The 23,179-nt window shown below is 43.4% G+C and overlaps 1 protein-coding gene across 1 annotated transcript; it reads left to right on the forward strand.

Moving 5' to 3' along the window:
* Positions 1 to 212: 212 nt before the first annotated feature.
* Positions 213 to 2,634, forward strand: LOC309976093 (keratin, type I cytoskeletal 16-like; the record flags this gene model as incomplete). The annotated part of the gene is made up of 6 exons (XM_082861574.1): positions 213 to 290; positions 860 to 942; positions 1,085 to 1,241; positions 1,349 to 1,553; positions 2,269 to 2,488; positions 2,586 to 2,634. 6 exons carry the CDS (start codon positions 213 to 215, stop codon positions 2,632 to 2,634), a joined length of 792 nt encoding a protein of 263 aa, XP_082717700.1.
* Between the last annotated feature and the right edge of the window lie 20,545 nt (positions 2,635 to 23,179).

Below are 23,179 nucleotides of genomic sequence, written 5' to 3' on the forward strand. Positions count from 1 at the left end.
GGGCCCCCAGCGCCTACGGGGGCCTGTCCTCCTCCCGCTACTCCTCTGGGGGTGTCTGCGGGCTGGGGGGCGGCTATGGAGGCAGCTTCAGCAGCAGCAGCAGCTTCAGTGGGGCCCTGGGTAGCATCTTCGTTGGATGATATGGTGGTGGTCTTGGTGTCTGCCTCAGTGGTGGCAATGGTCGCCTCCTCTCTGGCAATGAGAAGCTCACCATGCAGAACCTCAATGACTGCCTGGCCTCCTACCCGGAGAAGGTGCGCGCCCTGGAGGAAGCCGACACGGAGCTGGAGGTGAAGCTCTGAGACCAGTACCAGAATCAGAGACTCAGACCCGCCTGCGACTACACCCTCCACTTCAAGACCATCAAGGACCTGCGGAACGAGGTGGTGTGGCCAGGTGTGCGACTCTGGTGGTGGAGTGTTGATAGAGGTCATGGCTGCAGTGGACCCTAGAAAAACGCTTGCTAGCATCTTCATTTTACAAACAGGGAGACTGAGGCCCGCTTTTGAGGAGTGGCCAGGGACTACTCAGAACTGGTGGCAGAGGGTCCCTTTTTAGCATCAGGGTATCTGAACTGGACCTGGTACCCCGAATCTCTTACTCCCTGCAAGCATTCTCTGGATCAGCTTCTCTCCGAAGTAAGATGGGGCCCAGGATGGGGTGGCGGATACGTGGATGCATCCCCTGCACATGCTAAGCTGGGTGGAGAAGGCACCCTAGGCTGTCTGGGGGAGAGTAAAGACTGACCTGCGCTCCAGATAACCCCAAGTATGGTGAGGCTCCTTTCCCCCCTCTTTGCTATTCACCCCTGAGCAGCAGGGCCTTGGCTAACCAGACGTGTCCTTCACCCCCTCTGCAGATATTCGAGGCCACAATAGAGAATACACAGCCCTTTCTGCAGATTGACGATGCCAGGCTAGCAGCCGATGACTTTAGGACCAAGTGAGCGGCACTGTGGTGGGCTGAGGACAGAGAGTAGAGGGCAGGGGGTGAGCTGTGGGGTTGTCCAGACAGGAGGACCAGCAGGCCTTGAGCCTCAGAAGCTTCATGATGGACCCTGAGGCCCTGACCTTTGTCTTGCCAGGTATGAGCATGAGCTGGCCCTGTGCCAGGGCATGGAGGCTGACATCAATGGCCCGCGCAGGGTGCTGGACGAGCTGACCCTGGTAAGAACTGACCTGGAGATGCAGATCAAGGGCCTGAAGGAGGAGCTGGCCTACCTGAAGAAGAGCCACCAGGAGGTAAGGCTGCTGCTGGCAGTGGGAGGCTGATCCAGTGGGGTTGCAGCTGCACCTGGGGCCAAGGAAGGGGGCAGCTGAGCTGACCACCTCCCCCCATCTCTTCCTAGGAGATGTTTACCCTGCGGAGTCAGACCAGCGGGGACGTCAGTGTGGAGGTGGATGCTGCCCCCGGTGTGGACCTGAGCCACATCCTGAATGAGATGTGCGACCAGTATGAACAGATAGCAGACAAGAACCGCAGAGATGCCGAGGCCTGGTTCCTGAGCAAGGTGATATGGGTCCTCAGTCCTGCTGCAGGACTTCCCAGCCTGGGTGCCTCTGGAGTGCCCCACACCTTCTGTTCTTTCCTATCTGAGAAAGAGGAGCTGAGGGGCTTCCCTGGTGGCGCAGTGGTTGAGAGTCCGCCTGCCGATGCGGGGGACACGGGTTCGTGCCCCGGTCCGGGAAGATCCCACATGCCGCGGAGCAGCTGGGCCCGTGAGCCATGGCTGCTGGGCCTGCGTGTCTGGAGCCTGTGCTCCGCAGCGGGAGAGGCCACAGCAGTGAGAGGCCCGCGTACCGCAAAAAAAAAAAAAAAAGAAAGAAAGAGGAGCTGAACAAAGAAGTGGCCTCTAACAGCGAGCTGATGCAGAACAGCTGCAATGAGTTGAATGAGCTCCGAAGGGTGCTCCAGGGCCTTACCCAGCTGGGCCTTACCCAGCTCTGCAGGGTAAGGAGGATCAGGCCCAGCCCAGCCTCCAAGTCGCCAGTAATGGCACCGCCCCCTGTAATGGAGCATCGCCGCAGTACGGTTCCATCTCTCTTTTCCCAGGAGTGGGTTGGAAGGATCACTGTACCCATTATATAGATGGAGAAATGAAGGCCCAGAACAAATGGTGGAATAACTTTTCTCCATCTTGTCTAGCCCATAAGTAGCTCAGCTGGGGTCAAAAATCCATGCACCTCTCAGGAAACATGCCCAGAGACCTGGGGGGACAGCAGTGACCCCCCTCCGTTGACTCTCTCTTTCGCTCTCTCCCATTCACAGAAAGCATCCTGGAGAAGAGCCTGGAGGAGACCAAAAACCGCTACTGCCTGCAGCTGTCCCAGATCCAGGGGCTCATCTGCAGCGTGGAGGAGCAGCTGGCCCCCCTGCGCTGCGAGATGGGACAGCAGAAGCACGAGTACCAGATCCTTCTGGACGTGAAGACGCGGCTGGAGCAGGAGATCGCCACCTACCGCCCCCTGCTGGAGGGTGAGGACACCCAGTGAGTGGGGACCCCCCCTGTCCTGCCCCACAGACCCTTCAGCCCCACCCCTGCTGCTCCCAACACACCTAACCGCTCTAACTTTTCTCCCCTACAGCCTCTCCTCCCAGCACCCATCCGGCCAGAACTGTTTCCTGCGAAGGTAAGGCTCCTGAGAGTCCCGGAGCCGCCTTTGCCCACCCGCCGGCCTCACCACCTGAAGGCCTGGGTCCAGCCCCTGCTCGCCCCAGCTGTCTCCCCTCCCTCTCTGCTGGTGGTGGGTCAATAAAGCTGACTTTCTGGTTGATGCAACAATCCTGTGTGGTCTCCATGCCTGAGCTGATGGGACGGGAATTGGAGGTGCCTCCCAGGAATCTTCTGGGACCTCACAGCCTGAGGGATGCAGGAAAAAGCCAGGCTCAGAAGAGCTTGTAGGGTCTTCCCTGAAGACCTGCATGCTCTCGGGGGAGTGGGAGTTGGGACATAGGATGGGAGGGAGCTCGCTCGTGTTGACAGATGCTGCGTGAGGCGTTTTACAGCAGCTCTTTCCTCCGACTCACCTGGCGACTCTGTGAGGGGGCCGTGGTCAGGCTCATCTTGGTGCTTAATGTCACACAGACACGAAGTGGCACAACGGTGGCTCAGGTCTGTCCAGCTGCAAAGTCCATGCCTTTCTTTTATAAGGCTCTATCTTTTTAGGTATTTTAACCCAAGACTCCCAAGCTTGAGCTCCTCACTCTACCCCTCGGAGCCTCACCTTTGCACACAATAATTTTAGTGTTGGATGGTGGAGGGAGAGCCTGCTGCCTTGGGGGTGGTATCCATGGTTAGGACTGAATCTTTCTTCTTCCAACCTGCTCCCCCTCGTCACTCCCATCAACTCCCTCCTCTTCCTCGTTCCCCTCAGCCAGTGAATCATGTGCCAGCGAGTCCCCTAGAAATATCTGTCACCCCTGCTTCCTCTTCATCCCCATGACCACCGCCGCCATCAGACTTCCTCACTCCCTAGAACTGGGCCCAGCCTACTAATTGGAGTCCCTTGCTGTCCATCTCCCCCACCCTCACTTCTACCTAATGAGCTTTCTAACGAGAATGTGGTACAGATCAAGAATAAGGAGGCCGTCAGGACCCCTCTGTTCAACCACCTGTGCTGTTCCCTCTCTCCTGGGATGCTTGGCCTTCCCGTCTCAACCCACTGTGGTGCTTCTCCCCACCCCCTGCCCTGCACCGCATGAATCCACCCTACTTGGCTATTGAGGTGTACCGCACTTCTCACTTGCGGTGGATGCCTTCTATATTTTAAAATTTTGATTAAAAAATCAAAGTTATGGGAATTCCCTGGCGGTCCAGTGGTTAGGACTCGGCGCTTTCACTGCCGGGGCCCGGGTTCAATCCCTGGTTGGGGAACTAAGATCCCGTAAGCCATGCAGCGTGGTCCAAACAAAACAAAACATAAGAAAACAAAACAAAAAAAATCAAAGTTATGTCTGTAGAACATAATTAGATTTTTATGAAAAAGAGCCATTCCCAGGCTGACATCCCCAGGTGTCACACACCTCCATACTTACCTCCCACTTTCAAGTCTTAGTTCTTACTTTTATCATTTGTCTCCTTCTTTCCTTTTTCTTTTTCTTGAATTTTATTTTATTTTTTTATATAGCAGGTTCTTGTTAGTTATCCATTTTATACATATTAGTGTGTGTATGTCAATCTCAATCTCCCAATTCATCATCCCTCACCCCCACCGCTTTCCCCCCTTGGTGTCCATACGTTTGTTCTTTACATCTGTGTCTCAATTTCTGCCCTGCAAACTAGTTCATCAGTACCATTTTTCTAGGTTCCACATACATGCGTTAATATACGATATTTGTTTTTCTCTTTCTGACTTACTTCACTCTGTATGACAGTCTCTAGATTCATCCACGTCTCTACAAATGACCCAATTTCATTCCTTTTTATGGCTGAGTAATATTCCATTGTATATATGTACCACATCTTCTTTACCCATTCGTCTGTCAATGGGCATTTAGGTTGCTTCCATGAGCTGGCTATTGTAAATAGTGCAGCAATGAACATTGGGGTGCATGTGTCTTTTTCAATTATGGTTTTCTCTGGGTATATGCCCAGTAGTGGGATTGCTGGGTCATATGGTAATTCTATTTTTAGTTTTTTAAGGAACCTCCATACTGTTCTCCATAGTGGCTGTATCAGTTTACATTCCCACCAACAGTGCAAGAGGGTTCCCTTTTCTCCACACCCTCTCCAGCATTTGTTGTTTGTAGATTTTCTGATGATGTCCATTCTAACTGGTTTGAGGTGATACCTCACTGTAGTTTTGATTTGCATTTCTCTAATGATTAGTGATATGGGGCAGCTTTTCATGTGCTTCTTGGCCATCTGTATGTCTTCTTTGGAGAAATGTCTGTTTAGGTCTTTTGCCCGTTTTTGGATTGGGTTGTTTGTTTTTTTAATATTGAGCTGCATGAGCTGTTTATATATTTTGGAGATTAATCCTTTGTTCCTTGATCCATTTGCAAATATTTTCTCCCATTCTGAGGGTTGTCTTTTTGTCTTGTTTATAGTTTCCTTTGCTGTACAGAAGCTTTTAAGTTTCATTAGGTCCCATTTGTTTATTTTTGTTTTTATTTCCATTACTCTAGCAGGTGGATCAAAAAAGATCTTGCTGTGATTTATGTCAAAGAGTGTTCTTCCTGTGTTTTCCTCTAAGAGTTTTATAGTGTCCAGTCTTACATTTAGGTCTCTAATCCATTTTGAGTTTATTTTTGTGTATGGTGTTAGGGAGTGTTCTAATTTCATTCTTTTACATGTAGCTGTCCAGTTTTCCCAGCACCACTTATTGAAGAGACTGTCTTTTCTCCATTATATATCTTTGCCTCCTTTGTCATAGATTATTTGACCATAGGTGTGTGGGTTTATCTCTGGGCTTTCTATCTTGTTCCATTGATCTATATTTCTGTTTTTGTGCCAGTACCATATTGTCTTGATTACTGTAGCTTTCTAGTATAGTCTGAAGTCAGGGAGTCTGATTCCTTCAGCTCCGTTTTTTTCCCTCAAGACCGCTTTGGCTACTCAGGGTCTTTGTGTCTCCATACAAATTTTAAGATTTTTTGTTCCAGTTCTGTAAAAAATGCCATTGGTAATTTGATAGGGATTGCATTGAATCTGTAGATTGCTTCGGGTAGTATAGTCATTTTCACAATATTGATTCTTCTAATCCAAGAACATGGTATATCTCTCCATCTGTTTTTATCATCCTTAATTTCTTTCATCAGTGTCTTATAGTTTTCTGCATACAGGTCTTTTGTCTCCCTAGGTAGGTTTATTCCTAGGTATTTTATTCTTTTTGTTGCAGTGGTAAATGGGAGTGTTTCCTTAATTTCTCTTTCAGATTTTTCATCATTAGTGTATAGGAATGCAAGAGATTTCTGTGCATTAATTTTGTATCCTGCTACTTTACCAAATTCATTGATTGACTCTAGTAGTTTTCTGGTAACATCTTTAGGATTCTCTATGTATAGTATCATGTCATCTGCAAACAGTGACAGCTTTACTTCTTCTTTTCCAATTTGTATTCCTTTTATTTCTTTTTCTTCTCTGATTGCCGTGGCTAGGACTTCCAAAACTATGTTGAATAATAATGGTGAGAATGGACATCCTTGTCTTGTTCCTGATCTTAGAGGAAATGCTTTCAGCTTTTCACCATTGAGAATGATGTTTGCTGTGGGTTTGTCCTGTGTGGCCTTTATTATGTTGAGGTAGGTTCCCTCTATGCCCACTCTCTGGAGAGTTTTTATCATAAATGGGTGTTGAATTTTGTCAAAAGCTTTTTCTGCATCTATTGAGATGATCATATGGTTTTTATTCTTCAATTTGTTAATATGGTTAATCACATTGATTGATTTGTGTATATTGAAGAATCCTTGCATCCCTGGGATAAATCCCACATGATCATTTTATATGACCCTTTTAATGTGTTGTTGGATTCTGTTTGCTAGTATTTTGTTGAGGATTTTTGCATCTATATTCATCAGTGATATTGGTCTGTAATTTTTTTTTTTTGTAGTACATTTGTCTGGTTTTGTTATCAGGGTGATGGTGGCCTCATAGAATGAGTTTGGGAGAGTTCCTTCCTCTGCAATTTTTTGGAAAAGTTTGAGAAGGATGGGTGTTAGCTCTTCTCTAAATGTTTGATAGAATTCACCTGTGAAGCCATCTGGTCCTGGACTTTTGTTTGTTGGAAGATTTTTAATCACAGTTTCAGTTCCATTACTTCTGATTGGTCTGTTCATATTTTCTATTTCTTCCTGGTTCAGTCTTGGAAGGTTATACCTTTCCAAGAATTTGTCCATATCTTCCAGGTTGTCCATTTTATTGGCATAGAGTTGCTTGTAGTAGTCTCTTAGGATGCTTTGTATTTCTGCAGTGTCTGTTGTAACTTCTCCTTTTTCATTTCTAATTTATTGATGCAAGTCCTCTCCCTCTTTTTCTTGATGAGTCTGGCTAATGGTTTATCAATTTTGTTTATCTTCTCAAAGAACCAGCTTTTAGTTTTATTGATCTTTGCTATTGTTTCTTTTGTTTCTATTTCATTTATTTCTGCTCTGATCTTTATGATTTCTTTCCTTCTACTAACTTGCATTTTGTTTGTTCTTCTTTCTCTAGTTCCTTTAGGTGTAAGGTTAGATTGTTTATTTGAGATTTTTCTTGTTTCTTGAGGTAGGCTTGTATTGCTATAAACTTCCCTCTTAAAACTGCTTTTGCTGCATCCCATAGGTTTTGGATCATCATGTTTTCATTGTCATTTGTCTCTAGGTATTTTTTGACTTCTTCTTTGATTTCTTCAGTGATCTCTTGGTTATTTAGTAATGTATTGTTTAGCCTCCATGTGTTTGTGTTTTTTACGTTTCTTCTACTGTAATTGATTTCTAGTCTTATAGCATTGTGGTCAGAAAAAATGCTTGATATGATTTCAATTTTCTTAAATTTACGAGGCTTGATTTGTGACCCAAGATGTGATCTATCCTGGAGAATGTTCTGTGCACACTTGAGAAGAAGGTGTAATCTGCTGTTTTGGGGTGGAATGTCTTATAAATATCAATTAAATTTATCTGGTCTATTGTGTCATTTAAAGCTTGTGTTTCCTTACTAATTTTCTGTTTGGATGATCTGTCCATTGGTGTAAGTGAGATGTTAAAGTCCCCCACTGTTATTGTGTTACTGTGGATTTCCTCTTTTATAGATGTTAGCAGTTGCCTTATGTATTGAGGTGTTCCTATGTTGGGTGCATATATATTTATAATTGTTATATGTTCTTCTAGGATTGATCCCTTCATCATTATGTAGTGTCCTTCCTTGTCTCTCGTATCATTCTTTATTTTAAAGTCTGTTTTATCTGATATGAGTATTGCTACTCTAGCTTTCTTTTGATTTCCATTTGCACGGAATACCTTTTTCCATCTCCTTACTTTCAGTCTGTATGTGTCCCTACGTCTGAAGTAGGTCTCTCGTAGACAGCATATATATGGGTCTTGTTTTTGTATCCAATTCAGTAAGCCTGTGTCTTTTGGTTGGAGCATTTAATCCATTCCCATTTAAGGTAATTATCAATATGTATGTTCCTATTACCATTTTCTTAATTGTTATGGGGGTTTTTTTGTACATCATTTTCTTCTCTTGTGTTTCCCGCTTAGAGAAGTTCCTTTAGCATTTGTTGTAGAGCTGGTTTGGTGGTGCTGAATTCTCTTAGCTTTTGCTTGTCTGTAAAGCTTTTGATTTCTCCATCAAACCTGAATGAGATCCTTGCCAGGTAGAGTAATCTTGGTTGTAATTTCTTCCCTTTCATCACTTTAAATATGTCATGCCACCCGCTTCTGGCTCTTAGAGTTTCTGCTGAGAAATCAGCTGTTAACCTTATGGGAGTTCCCTTGTATGTTATTTGTCATTTTTCCCTTTTTGCTTTCAATAATTTTTCTTTGTCTTTAATTTTTGTCAGTTTGATTACTATGTGTCTTGGCATGTTTCTCCTTGGGTTTATCCTGCCTGGGACTCTCTGTGTTTCCTGGACTTGGGTGGCTATTTTCTTTCCCATGTTAGGGAAGTTTTCGACTATAATCTCTTCAAATATTTTCTTGGGTCCTTTCTCTCTCTCTTCTCCCTCTGGAACCCCTTTAATGCAAATGTTGGTGCATTTGATGTTGTCCGAGAGGTCTCTTAGGCTGTCTTCATTTCTTTTCATTCTTTTTTCTTTATTCTGTTCCGCAGCAGTGAATTCCACCATTCTGTCTTCCAGGTCACTTATCCGTTCTTCTGCCTCAGTCATTCTGCTATTGATTCTTCTAGCATATTTTTCTTTTCAGTTATTGTATTGTTCATCTCTGTTTGTTTGTTCTTTAATTCTTCTAGGTCTTTGTTAAACATTTCTTGCATCTTCTCAATCTTTGCCTCCATTCTTTTCCCGAGGTCCTGGATCATCTTCACTATCATTATTCTGAATTCTTTTTCTGGAAGGTTGCCTATCTCCACTTCATTTAGTTGTTTTTCTGGGGTTTTATCTTGTTCCTTCATCTGGTACATAGCCCTCTGCCTTTTCATCTTGTCTATCTTTCTGTGAATGTGGTGTTTGTTCCAGAGTGCAGGATTGTAGTTCTTCTTGCTTCTGCTGTGTGCCCTCTGGTGGATGAAGCTGTCTAAGAGGTTTGTGCAAGTTTCCTGTTGGGAGGGACTGGTGGTGGGTAGAGCTGGCTGTTGCTCTGGTGGGGCTTTCATCCGCTTGTCTGCTGATGGGTGGGGCTGGGTTCCCTCCCTGTTGGTTGTTTGACCTGAGGCAACCCAACACTGGAACCTACCAGGGCTCTTTGGTGGGGCTAATGGCGGGCTCTGGGAGGGCTCATGCCAAGGAGTACTTCCCAGAACTTCTGCTGCCTGTGTCCTTGTCCTCATGGTGAGACACAGCCAGCCCCCACCTCTGCAGGAGTCCCTCCAAGACTAGCAGGTAGATCTGGTTCAGCATCCTATGGGGTCACTGCTCCTTCTGCTGGGTCCCGATGTGCACACTACTTTGTGTGTTCCTCCAGGAGTGGAGTCTCTGTTTTCCCCAGTCCTGTCAAAGTCCTGCAATCAAATCCCACTAGACTTTAAAGTGTGATTCTCTAGGAATTCCTCCTCCCGTTGCCCAATTCCCAGGTTGGGAAGCCTGATGTTGGGCTCAGAACCTTCACTCCAGTGGGTGGACTTCTGTGGTAGAAGTGTTCTCCAGTTTGTGAGTCACGCACCCAGCAGTTATGGGATTTGATTTTATTGTGATTGTGTCCCTCCTACCGTCTCACTGTGGCTTCTCCTTTGTCTTTGGATGTGGGGTATCTTTTTTGGTGAGTTCCAGTGTCTTCCTGTCGATGATTGTTCAGCAGTTATTTGTGATTCTGGTGCTCTTGCGAGAGGGAGTGAGAGCACGTCCTTCTACTCTGCCATCTTGAATCAATCGATCTCCTTATTTCTAAATAACAGGCTATGCTATAATTTCTAGATATTTTTTCAGTTTTAGTTTTTTTTTTTAATTGAAACATAGTTGATTTACAGTGTTGTGTTAGTTTCTGGTGTACAGCAAAGTGATTCAGATATATCTATATCTATATCTATATACTCTTTTTCATATTCTTTTCCATTATGGTTTATTACAGTATATTTAATATAGTTCCCTGTGCTATACAGTAGGACCTGGTTTTTTATGTAGTTTATATATAGTAGTTTGTATCTGCTAATCCCAGACTACTAATTTATTCCTCCCCACCTTTCCCCTTTGGTAACCATAAGTTTGTTTTCTATGTCTGTGAGTCTGTTTCTGTTTTGTATATAAGTTCATTTGTATCATATTTTAGATTCCACATATAAGTGGTATCATATGATATTTGTCTTTCTCTGTCTGACTACTTCACTTAGTATCATAATCTTGAGGTCCATTCATCTTGCTGCAAATGACATTATTTCATTCTTTTTTAATGGCTGAGTAGTATTCCATTGTATATATATGTATATATCACATGTTCTTTATCCTTTCATCTGTTGATGGACACTTTGGTTGTTTCCATGTCTTGACTATTATAAGTAGTGCTGCTATGAACATTGAAGTGCATGTATCTTTTCGAATTAGAGTTTTCATCATTTCTAGCTATATGCCCAGGAGTGGGATTGTTGGATCATGTGGTAACTCTATTTTTAGTTTGTTAAGGAACCTCCATACTGTTGTCCATAGTGGCTGCACCAATTTACATTCCCACCAACGTTGTAGCAGGATTCCCTTTTTTCCACACCTTCTCCAGCATTTATTATTTGTAGACTTTTTGATGATGGCCATTCTGACTGTGTGAGGTGATACTTCACTGTAGTTTTGATTTGCATTTCTCTAGTAATTAGTGATGTTGAGCATCTTTTCATGTGCCTATTGGCCATCTGTATGTCTTCTTTGGAGAAACTTCTGTGTAGGTTTTCTGCCCATTTTTTGATTTTTTTTTTTATTATTGAGTTGTATGAGCTGTATGTATATTTTGGAAATTAAACCCTTGTATGTCGCATCATTTGCAAATATTTTCTCCCATTCCATAGGTTGTCTTTTCATTCGGTTTATAGTTTCCTTTGATGTGCAAAAACTTATAAGTTTGATTAGGTCCCATTTGTTTATTTTTGCTTTTATTTCTATTGCCTTGGGAGAGTGACCTAAGAAAACATTGCTACGATTTATGTCAGAATGTTTTGCCTATGTTCTCTTCTAGGAGTTTTATTGTGTCACGTCTTATATTTAAATCTTTTTAAAAAAATTATTTGTTTATTTATTTATTTTTGGCCACATCCTGTGTTAGTTGCGGCATGCGGGATCTTTCGCTTGATGTACGGGCTCTTTGTTGTGGCACACGGGCTTCTTGGGCTTCTCTCTAGTTGTGGTGTGGGGGCTCCAGAGTGCATGGGCTCTGTAGTTGTGGCGTGCAGGCTCTAGAGCATGTGGACTCTGTACTTGCAGCATGTGGGCTCTCTAGTTGTGGCCTGTGGACTCAGTAGTTGCAATGCGCAGGCTTAGTTGCCCTGCGGCATGTGGGATCTTAGTTTCTTGACCAGGGATTGAGCCCACGTCCCCTGTATTGGAAGGTGGATTCTTAACCACTGGACAACCAGGGAAGTCCTGTCTTTAAGTCTTTTTGAGTTTATTTTTGTGTATGGTGTGAGGGAGTGTTCTAACGTCATTGATTTAAAATGCAGCTGTCCAACTTTCCTAACACCAGCTGCTGAAGAGATTGTCTTTTTCCAATTGTATATTCTTCCCTCCTTTGCTGAAGATTAATTGACTGTAGGTGTGCAGATTTATTTCTGGACTCTCTATTCTGTTCCATTGATCCATATGTCTGTTTTTGTGTCAGTACCATGCTGTTTTGATTACTGTAGCTTTGTAGTATTGTCTGAAGTCTGGGACGGTTATGCCTCCAGTTTTGTTCTTTTTCCTCAGGATTGCTTTGGAAATTCTGGGTCCCTTATGCCTCCATATAAATTTTAGGATTATTTCCTCCAGTTATGTGAAAAATAACTTTGGTTATTTTTCTCTTTGGTAATTTGATAGGGGTCACATTAAATCTGTAGATTTCTTTGGGTAGTATAGCCATTTTTCAGGTTTAGTTTTTAATCGCTGCTGTATAGGAAGAGAATTTAGCTCTCTATGTGCATTTTCCCTATCCACTTTTTCCTACCCTCTCAATAACTTTTCATTAGTAAATGTTTAATGTTTACATTTTTATGACTATTTAAATATTATTCACAACCAAATCATGTTTTACACTATATTAAATTTCCTCAGAATAAATATCTGTTTTTCAGTTTGTATAAGTTTTCTTTGTACCTATCACTAATTCATTGCCAGAAGTATACATCTCCTCTTAATGTGTTAAACACTGCCTATTCCATCAATTTCATGTTCTTGAAGATGTCCTTCCTGGAGCCCTCTGTCCTCCTGCTCCAGTCTGTTCTGGGTGCTCTCTGGGCCTGCTGTTACCCGGACATCTCCCTTCACCATTGTCTTGGGCATCTCTTCTTTCTCTATTGCACCCCTTGTTTTCTGGATCCCATGTCTTCTTTTTCCTCCCTCTCCCTCCCTTTATTTGAGTGAAACACATACTCTTATGAAAAGTTTTATAGAGGTTAAAGTTTTTGAACTTTCATTTCTGAAAATATTGTTAGTCTCTTGACTGATAGTTTGGCTGGGTATGGAATTCTAGGTTGGAAATAATTTTTCCTCAGCATTTTGAAGGTATTGTTTCTTCACTCTTTCCTGGCTTCCGGTATTACACTTGAGAAATCTAATTCTATTTTGATTCTAGATCCTTCATACTATTCCATTCCCACCCTTCCCCCAGCAGGATTTAGGTTCTTCTCTTTCTCTCCAGTGGCTGAAATATCACATATTCTGCCTTGTTGTGGCTGTGTCTTCATCTGTTGGATTAGGCACTTAGCAGAATCTTTCAATGTAGGAACTCATGTTCTTCACTGATAACATTTTGGTGAGTTTCTTTCATATATATATATACATATACAAACATAACTACAATCACACCAAATGCAATTTAATGCTGTTTCCACTTTTTTTGGTTACCATTTAAAGTAATGCAACAATGGAACATCTTTCTGCATAACACTTTATTTTCATATATTTTTTGCAGTATTTCTTTAGGCTAGATTCCCAGAAGTATAATTACTAGGTGAGAAGATATGAATGTTTTAATGGTCTTAATTTGTATTGCCAAATTGATTTAAAGAGAAGTTGTACCAATTTACATATTTTTCCATCAGGGAATGGGAGTGCCTATTTCAAAACATGCTCAGCAACTTTGAGTATTATCTTTAAAAAATATCTTTTGTGAATTGATTCATCACTTTTAAAGCTGATGTTATGGAAGAACTCTGACACAGACATATAGTCCTGGCCTGGGTTGTTAAAAACTCGTGAGCACATGCTCATGAGTTGTTGAGTAATGAGATGTCAGAACAGAGTGTGCAGAACACACTTCACCTGTGTGTGGGGAGCGATTTTTAACAAAACTGTTTGTGCTTGTGTCTTCAGAATGAATACCAGCCAACGGTGGACCCTCAGGAAGCTCCATGAGAAAGTCCTCCATTTGACAGATGGGGAAACTGAGATTTCAACTAATCAAGGAAAAAAAAATTTCTTTGGGTCTCTCAGCTAGTTAGAAAAATGGCCTAAGAGCAGGAACCATGTGTCTCCTGTTCATTGCTGTGTCCAGTGTAAACAAAACCTGAGCCCCTTTTATTTTTTATTAATATTATTATTTTATTGAGGTATAGTGGATTTTCAACATTATATTAGTTTCAGGTGTACAACATGGTGGCTAAATATTTTTATAGCTTATACTCCATTTAAAGTTATTATAGGGCTTCCCTGGTGGCGCAGTGGTTGAGAGTCCGCCTGCCGATGCAGGGGACATGGGTTCATGCCCTGGTCTGGAAAGATCCCACATGCCTCGGAGCGGCTGGGCGCATGAGCCATGGCCGCTGAGCCTGCGCGTCTGGGGCCTGTGCTCCGCAACGGGAGAGGCCACAACAGCGAGAGCCCCGCGTACCGCAAAAAAAATAAATAAATAAAAATAAAGTTATTATAAAATATTGGCTATATTCCTTGTGCTGTACAATATGTCCTTGTAGCCTATTTATTTTATACATAGTAGTTCATACCTATTAATCCTCTATCCCTATCTCGCCCCTCCTCCCTTCCCTCTCCACGCTGGTAACCACAAGTTTGTGCCCTATATCCCTGAGTCTATTTCGGTTTTGTTATATTCATCATGAGCCCCCTTTACAGAAGGACATTATCGAAGCAGAAATGTAAATTTCGCCTTCGGTAAAGGAAGCAGGTTTTCCATCTGGAAATGCTTGGATTTCTCAAGCTAAGATTCAAGTCCAAATCAGACTGCATTTTTAATTTTTTTAAGTTTTATTGAAGTATAGTTGATTTACAATGTTGTGTTAATTTCTGCTGTACAGCAAAGAAATTCAGTTATGCAAATATATATACTTTTTCATATGCTTTTCCATTATGGTTTATCACAGGATATTGAACATAGTTCCCTGTGCTATATAGTCCTTATTGTTTATCCATCCTATATATACTAGTTTGCTTCCGCTAATCCCAAACTCCCAATCCATCCCTCCCCCATGTCCCCTCCCCCTTGGCAACCACAGGTCTGTTCTCTATGTCAGATCAGACTGCATTCTGCTCTTGGCTGGTCTTTCCTGCTTCCTAAGATCCTGGCACCTGAGATGAGGGGGTTGAGTGCTCTTGAATGTTCCTTGTAACTTGTCTATTTTGAACACACCCTCAGATTCTTCATGCTCAAGTTATGTGTCAAAGTTGGTAAAATATTGTTTTAGATAATTGCATAAAGTGCTAAACAATGGCTGAAGTGAGAATTGATGATAGCCCATAAAGTGTATCTGCTGAAGTCAGTGACTTAGTGGTAAGCTCCTAAAGGTTTTGCGTTCTTTGGGCCCATTGTTTCTGAGAGCTATATTAAAAGCACTGTGTCACTCCTGATATCTGAGATAAGTGATTTCTTCTGTTTGCCTTCCCATTGCTGTAGCTTGTAGTTTAAAATCTTCTGATGGCTTCCTGAAACATAACACACATGAAGCTTTTGGTTTTGCCTGTCCCCAACAAACTTAGACAGCACCTGGCATGTAAGGGACACTCAAGATTTGTGGATTAGAGCCATGGGTTTGGCGTAGAAGACTCTGCTCTCTCTGGTCTCCATGGAACGTTCTCAGAAGGAAGATTCTTGGGGACAGGCTTCTCTAGATTCCATGTGCCTTTCATCACATTGCTCCAAGGCTGCCGCAGAAGAGAAAGAAAGTATCTTTTTGAGCTGTGGAGGGGTGGAGCTGGGGCTGTGAGAGCTGAGGCACTGAGCAAGTGCAGCTCTTTATCTGGCCTCCCTCGGATGTGCTGCCCCTTCCTCTGATGTGCTGTGTGGTCACTGCCATGGGCAGACATAGCTCTGTGTCCCTGCTTCCCCATCTGTCCAGGACGCCAGAAGGGCTTTGAGCAGATCAAGGGGTGTTAAAGCATAAAAAGCTATTTGGAAGGAGAGTCCATTTCTGACTTGGTTCCCTGTTAACCCACTGATGGGGTCCAAATGTTTCTTTCTTTCCTACAATTATAAGATTATTACACCTAAAACAGATATGTTTTGTTCCTTCCAATTGTAACCAAGCAGGACCCTGTGGAGTCTTCCCGGGACAGACCCCTCCTCCATATCCTCTGTGGTAATGTAGCTCCTCTCTGAAGTACCCAGATAATAGTATCTCATGCATACTTCCTGAGTTTTTCTTTAAAAATGCTTTGCTGAAACCCTTCAGAGAGTTCGGGGATTTTTTTGGGCACGAGCCACCCGTTCTCCTTGCATGACCCTGCAAAAATACTTCTCTGCTCCAAAATCCGATGTCTTGGTTTGTTTGGCCCCGCTGTGCATAGGGCACATGAACTTGCATCCAGTAACACAGTTTTTATCTGCCGCATGAATAGTGTGACAACATAAATGGAAATATTAAAAAAAAACACATTCATCCATTGTTCTGTCCCCAAGATTTTTATTCTCCTAGGCTCTTTTCTGACCTCCTTATATGTGAGTACATGGCAAAGGTGACTTTCAAATATTTAAGGGGCTTCATTATTAAATGGATAAGTTAATAGAAATAAAAGACCAGGGCTTCCCTGGTGGCGCGGTGGTTGAGAGTCCGCCTGCCGATGCAGGGGACACGGGTTCATGCCCCGGTCTGGGAAGATCCCACATACAGTGGCGTGGCTGGGCCCGTGAGCCATGGCCGCTGAGCCTGCGCGTCCGGAGCCTGTGCTCCGCAACAGGAGAGGCCACAACAGTGAGAGGCCCGCGTACAACAAAAATAAAAAAAGAAAGAAAGAAAGAAAAGACCAGTATAAAAGGACATATGTACAAAGATATTTATTGCTGCATTATTTATAGTGGCTGAAAATGGAAAACCAAGTGACAACCGTTGGTAGTGTATAGTAAAGGGGACAGTGCCAAAACCAAGCAGGACCCTATGGGGCCTTCCTGGGACAGACCCTTCCCCCATATCCTCTGCTTTAGCTCCTGTCTGAAGTACCTAGATAATAGTATCTGATGCACATTTCCTGAGTTGTTTTACAGATGCTAAAACCCCCACTAAATGGAATAAATTAACTACTTGATGACCATGAGCATGTAGCCCCCAGACCTACTGGAGCTTAAGGACTGAATAATTTTAACAGAGTGATACCACTCTGTTACCTCACCATCAACCAATCAGAGAATTGTGCATGAGCTGATCATATAACCTGGGACTCCCTTCCCTCACCTGGCTGATGATAGCCAACATTTATTGTTTGTAGTCTTTTTGATGGCCATCATCAAAAAGTCTACAAACAATAAATGTTGGAGAGGGTGTGGAGAAAAGGGACCCTCCTACACTTTCGGTGGGAAAGTAAATTGGTACAGCCACTATGGAGAACAGTATGGAGGTTCTTTAAAAAACTAAAAATAGAGCTACCATATGATCCAGCAATCCCACTCCTGGACATATATCCAGAGAAAACCATGGTTTGAAAGGATACACGTACCCCAATGTTCATTGCACACTATTTACAATAGCCAAGACATGGAAGCAATTTGTAGCAACATGGATAGACCTGGAGATTATCATACTAGGTAGAGTAAGTCAGACAGAGAAAGACAAATATCATATGATATTCTGCTTGTATGTGGAATCTAAAAAAAATGATACAAATGAATTTATTTACAAAACAGAAACAGACTCACAGACTTAGGAAACAAACTTATGGTTACCAAAGGGGAAAGGTGTGGGAGGGATAAATTGGGAGTTTGGGATTGACATACACACACTGCTATATTTAATATAGATAACCAGCAAGAACCTACTGTATAGCACAGGGAACTCTGCTCAATATTCTAAATATTCTAATAACCTAAATGGGAAAAGAACTTGAAAAATAATAGACACTGGCTTATTTCGCTTAGTGTGATGTCCTCCAGGTTCATCCATGTTGTGGCATGTGACACCATATAATAGATTTTTAAATTCACTTTGTATTTAGATAATAATATGGCTATACAAATCAAAAGTGACAACCAAAAAGAAAAAAATAAAACAAGCTTAAAGTAAGATCGTAGTCCCTTGCAGAAGGTAGTGTAGAATAGTGGAAGGAGAGGACCACTAAGGAGAGGAAGAAGGTCCTCCTCCATAAGAGGACCACATGGGTTGAACTTGGAGCGTGACCTTGAGCCGATCTCTTCATCTCTCCAAGTCTCAGTTTCCTCTTCTGTAAATTTAGGGTGTTGGCATCTACCTGAAGGGGTTCATGAAAGAATGAAAGGAGATAAAATGTGGACAAAGCGCACAGTAGGCCCCCAATAAATGTTTGCTTGCTTCTTCCCTCTCTCTCGGACAGTTTTCAAAGCAGCCCGACCTGTTGTTGCCTCCTTTGATTCTTGCAGCAAGGCTGGGGGCAGGCTCTGTGTCCTGCGTGTTAAGGCTGAGATGAAGTGAACGCCTCCTCCCTGCCCGCTCTCTGCCAGGACTCCTTGCTATCTCCCCGTACCACACTCGTCCCATTTTACAGGTGGGGAAATAGAGGCTCAAGGAGGCTGAGCCACTTGCTGAAGGGCACGTGACTGGTAGGTGAGGTGTTAGAACGGTGTCCCCCCACCCATCCCACTTCAGGGTAGATCTTCCAGATGAGCAGACCACTGGTCTCGTTTGACTTGTTCAGATTTCCAGAGAAGGCAAGTTCCCGCAGGAGTCCAGTGACTCAGCCCATGTCCACTTAGAGGCTGTTCTGGGCCAGGTGTGCTGGGCTCAGGGTGGGGGCTATGGTGATCAATCAGGAGCAGCCCTGGCCTTAAAGGAGGTGCTGATTTACAGCTACTACGCGGGGAAGGGCACTCTTTGTCTTTCTCCTAGAGGTGCCGCTGGTGTGTGCAGCGTGGTTCCGCAACCAGCCCCGCCCCCCGCCCCCAGGCCAAGCACCCCTGGGCAGCCCGGTCTTGGCCGCTGCCTCCCCTCCCCCTCCTCTTCCTCTAGGTAAGGCAGTGGGGCATTAACACCATGGAAATGGCCCATGCTACAAACTGGGGCTTGATTTTTTGTGTTTTAGTGATTGTCCAGACTTAAGAAAGTCTAGGCTTTAACATTTCAAGAAGAAAAATGTTAAAAAAATGCAGATTAATCTGAAAAGTGTGTCATGTCTGTAGCCATTGCCCTCTGAATAGCAAAAATTACAAAGGAGTTACTCACATCATTGGTAAATGACTGAAGTTAGGGCCTAGGCCTTTGTTGTTTCAGTTTTATCTTATCCCTTGACGTAAACACAAACTTTAACCAGCATTCATGTCAGAACAACACTTTATTGTCAGCGGCAACCAGAGATTGCAAGAGTTTGGCAAAATCAGTGAATGAAAGCATCCTATGGGAATCATTTGACTCTATGGACCTACAATTAAAGAGTACGCCTTATTATTTGTAAATTGCTGCTAGACATCCCTTATATTAATAAAATTTATAGATTATATATTTATATTTATAAAATTTATCAATATAATTGTAAATATAATTATAAATATATCATTTATACATATACTAATTATAAATTTATATTATATATTATTTATGACTATTACATATTTATAATATAAAATTATATAATATAATGAATATATTAATATAATATGCAATTAACATAATAATAAATAATGATACATTAGAATATATGATATATAACTACATAATATATTATGTGTAATATATAGTTATACATTATAAAATTACATATTTATTATAATTTGTAACATATTCTGTATTATTATATAATACATATACAATATATTGTAAAATTATATATTAGTCTATGTAATATGTGTACAATATATTATAAAATTATATAATTATACATTAGTAAATTATATATTATTTGTGTGTAATGTATATATTTCCCCTCTCCCTGGATATCTGGTGGGTGAACATTTACCAGCATACCACTGGCATATATAGTTAAAACCCAAAAGCTCAGGTGCCTCAGTTTGGGTTTTAGAAGCAGATCCTTAGACAAAAATTTCAAGTGCAAGAAGTGTTTTGGGTGATGTCTCATGAAACACCATTAGGAAGTGGGAAGTGAGACAGGGAGGGAAAGGAAGCTAATAAGGGCTGTGTTATCAAGCAAGTGAACACTGTGGACAACTGGAGCTTAATCCCACCAGGGAACTCCCACCTCAGTGTTCTTTCCAAAGGACGAGGGAGCTGGGGTATTTATCCTCCCATTCCATCAGTCTCAGGCAGGGGGAGTGGCATTAACCGCCCCCAGCACTCTGGCCTGTCCTGTACATTGGCAGAATGGGCTCTTGTGGCCAGAGAAGGTCCTCAGGCAAAAGTCTCTGCTGCTGACAAATCTGGCCAGTAAGTGCCTAGGAGAAGTGGCCAGAACTTGGTGGTAACAGGAGGCTGTGATGCTGCCAGGGATTGGCTTTATGGAGCATCCTGGCAGCTTTGGGACAGCTGCACATTCAGTGGCAGCTAGAAGGGTCTCAGCACTTGGGGACTGAGGCCCAGGGAGCTTCCTTGCCTTTACCTCTCTAAGTCTATAACATGGATACTGTAACCTTCCCCAAGAGGCTTAGGATTAAGTGATAATATCGGCGGTAGTGCCTAGCCCAGGGCTCAGGAAATGAAAGCTCTAAGTGTCCTTCCGAGTCTATGAAGACAGATTCTTCTCAGACCTCAGACCTTAGAAGATATTTATCTCTCTTGACAGTCAGATGTGCCTCCTTTTTAGTTAGTGAGAGTTTTATATTTCATCATGTTTCCTTTTTTGTCTTGGCTGCCGGGAAACCCAGAGCTAGAGGTCAGGTCTACCAGCCTCCTCCCTTTTTTTTTTTTTTTTTTTTTTTTTTTGCGGTACGCGGGCCTCTCGCTGCTGTGGCCTCTCCCGTTGCGGAGCACAGGCTCCGGACGCGCAGGCTCAGCGGCCATGGCTCACGGGCCCAGCCGCTCTGCGGCACACAGGATCCTCCCGGACCGGGGCACGAACCCGCGTCCCCCGCATCGGCAGGCGGACTCTCAACCACTGTGTTACCAGGGAAGCCCCCACCTCCCTTTTGCAGTAGACACAAATTGGGGTGGCTGCTTAGATCGTAGAGGTTGGGGCCAAATCTGTGCCCCCCACTTTTTCTGATACTAGACCTTTACTCCTTGGTTGGGCCTTGGGGCTGTGGGGCAAGTATGCCTGCTGGGTTGGTCATATAGGATTCTGGCTACTGGCCACATCAGGCCATGCAGGTGGCCTTCCCTGGGTTTTTTTCAAATTCGAGTTGATCCTCTCTAGCCAAGAGGCTGAAGGATGAGTTTAGGACTGCCTTCAGCCATGGTTCCAGCCTTTTGTGTGTGTGTGTGTGTGTGTGCGTGCACATTACAGAGAGAGAGAGAGAGAGAGAGAGAGAGAGAGAAAGAGAGAATGATGAATCAATGAATTGCCTCTTTTTGAAACTAATTCAATTTGGGTTTCTGTCTTTTGCAACCAAAACATGTTCATCAATATACTCTATTATCTAATTCTTGATTTATTTTACTTTAATGGATACTTTTAGTTTTATTATACATGAGGTAAGTTTTATGTTATAAATTTTTTTCTTTTTTAAAATTGAACTAGAGTTGATTTACAATATTTAGGTATACAGCAAAGTGGATTCAGTTATACATGTATATATAGATATATATATACATATATTCTTTTTCAGCTTCTTTTCCATTATAGGATATTACAAGATATTGAATATAGTTCCCTGTGCTGTACAGTAAATCCTTGTTGCTTATCTATTTTATATATAGTAGTGTATATCTGTTAATCTCATACTCCTAATTTATCCCTCCCCCTCCTCTTTTCCCTTTGGTAACCATAAGTTTGTTTTCTATGTCTGTGAGTCTGTTTCTGTTTTGTACATAAGTTCATTTGTATCATATTTTAGATTCCCACATACAAATGATATCATATAATATTTGTCTTTCTCTGCCTGACTCACTTAGTATGATAATCTCTAGGTCCATCTATGTTGCTGCAAGTGGCATTACTTCCTTCTTTTTATGGCTGAGTAATATTCCATTGTGTGTATACCACATCTTCTTTATCCATTCATCTGCTGATGGTTGCTATGTCTTGGCTATTGTAAATACTGCTGCTATGAACATTGGGGTGCATGTATCCTTTCAAAATAGAGTTTTCATTTTTTCCAGATATATGCCCAGGAGTGGGATTGCTGGGTCGTATGGTAGTTCTATTTTTAGTTTTTTAAGGAACCTCCATACTGTTTTCCATAGTGGCTGCACCAATTTTCATTCCCACCAACATTGTAGGAGGGTTCCCTTCCACACCCTCTCTAGCATTAATCATTTGTAGCCTTTTTGATGATGCCCATTTTTTGATGGGGTTGTTTGGTTTATGATATTGAGCTGTATGAACTATCTGTGTATTTGGGGAATTAACTCCTTGTCAGCTGCATCGTTTGCAAATGTTTTCTCCCAGGCTGTGTCTTTTTGTTTTGTTTATGGTTCCTTTTGCTGTGCTGTACATGTGTCTTTTCTCATAAGCTATGCAGTCCCCTCTTTTGGAAGTGAGTGACACAGAAATGGGCATGTGTATGTGTCTGAGGACAGATATTGCCAGGGCTGCTTGGAGAACCAGGTAATGCCGAGTGACTGGTGGGACTTCCCTGGTCTCGGGGCCTCACTGGAATCCCTGAGCTGCTGCTTCCCCGCCTCCCTCACTCCCGGGGGGTAGTGGTGCGTGGGGACGGTGCTGGACCTCCAACCTCAGAATGTGGATCCCTGCCTTTTCCCCTCACACCCAAGCCGTCCTGCTGACTCTTCCCTGGCAGGGCTTCCGCATCTACCAGTTCCCAGAGACTCCGCCCTGGCCAGGCCCTCGCATACTCATCGTCACCGTGGCCTGCTGGCCTCAGCAGCTCTCTGGAGGCCTCCCTCCTCCTGTCACTCTGATGCCCCAGCGCTCTCCTGGACTCCTCTTTGTTCTTTGCATGAATTTTGCTACCTGTTTTCCATTTGTGCTCACCCCCTGCCCGCCCTTGACCTCTAGGGCTTCATTTAAAGTAAGTTTTTAGCTAAAAATTTCTTCTGTGCCAAGCATTATGCTGGCTACTAGCCATGAATTATCTACTCCTCTCAATAATCCTGTGAGGGAGGAACTATTATTTTGCCCATTTGATAGGAAACAGGCTCAGAGGGCTGCAGTGACTTGTCCAAAATCACACAGCCGGTCAGTGGGGGAGCCCAGGCTGGAACCCCAAGTGTGACTCCTCCGTGTCTCAGCCTGGGGGAAGGGGTGAGCTGCACGGCCTTGAACCTGGTCCCCCACCTCTGACTGGTGGAAACTGCTCCTTTCTTTCTATGCTTCAGGCTAGAAAGCCTTGCCGTTCTTGCGGGGTCTCCCGTACTCTCTCCCAGGGCCTGTTGCTCAAGGCTCCTGACACAGCTCTTGTGATTCCCGGACACTGAAGTTGCTGGCGCTGGTGTTCTCACAGCCACGCCCCTGTCTGGGAATGATGCCTCCACTCCACCCATGTAGGG

Source organism: Leucopleurus acutus (genome assembly GCF_964270905.1).
Source record: "Leucopleurus acutus genome assembly, chromosome: 19".
In the NCBI taxonomy this organism is placed as follows: domain Eukaryota; kingdom Metazoa; phylum Chordata; class Mammalia; order Artiodactyla; family Delphinidae; genus Leucopleurus; species Leucopleurus acutus.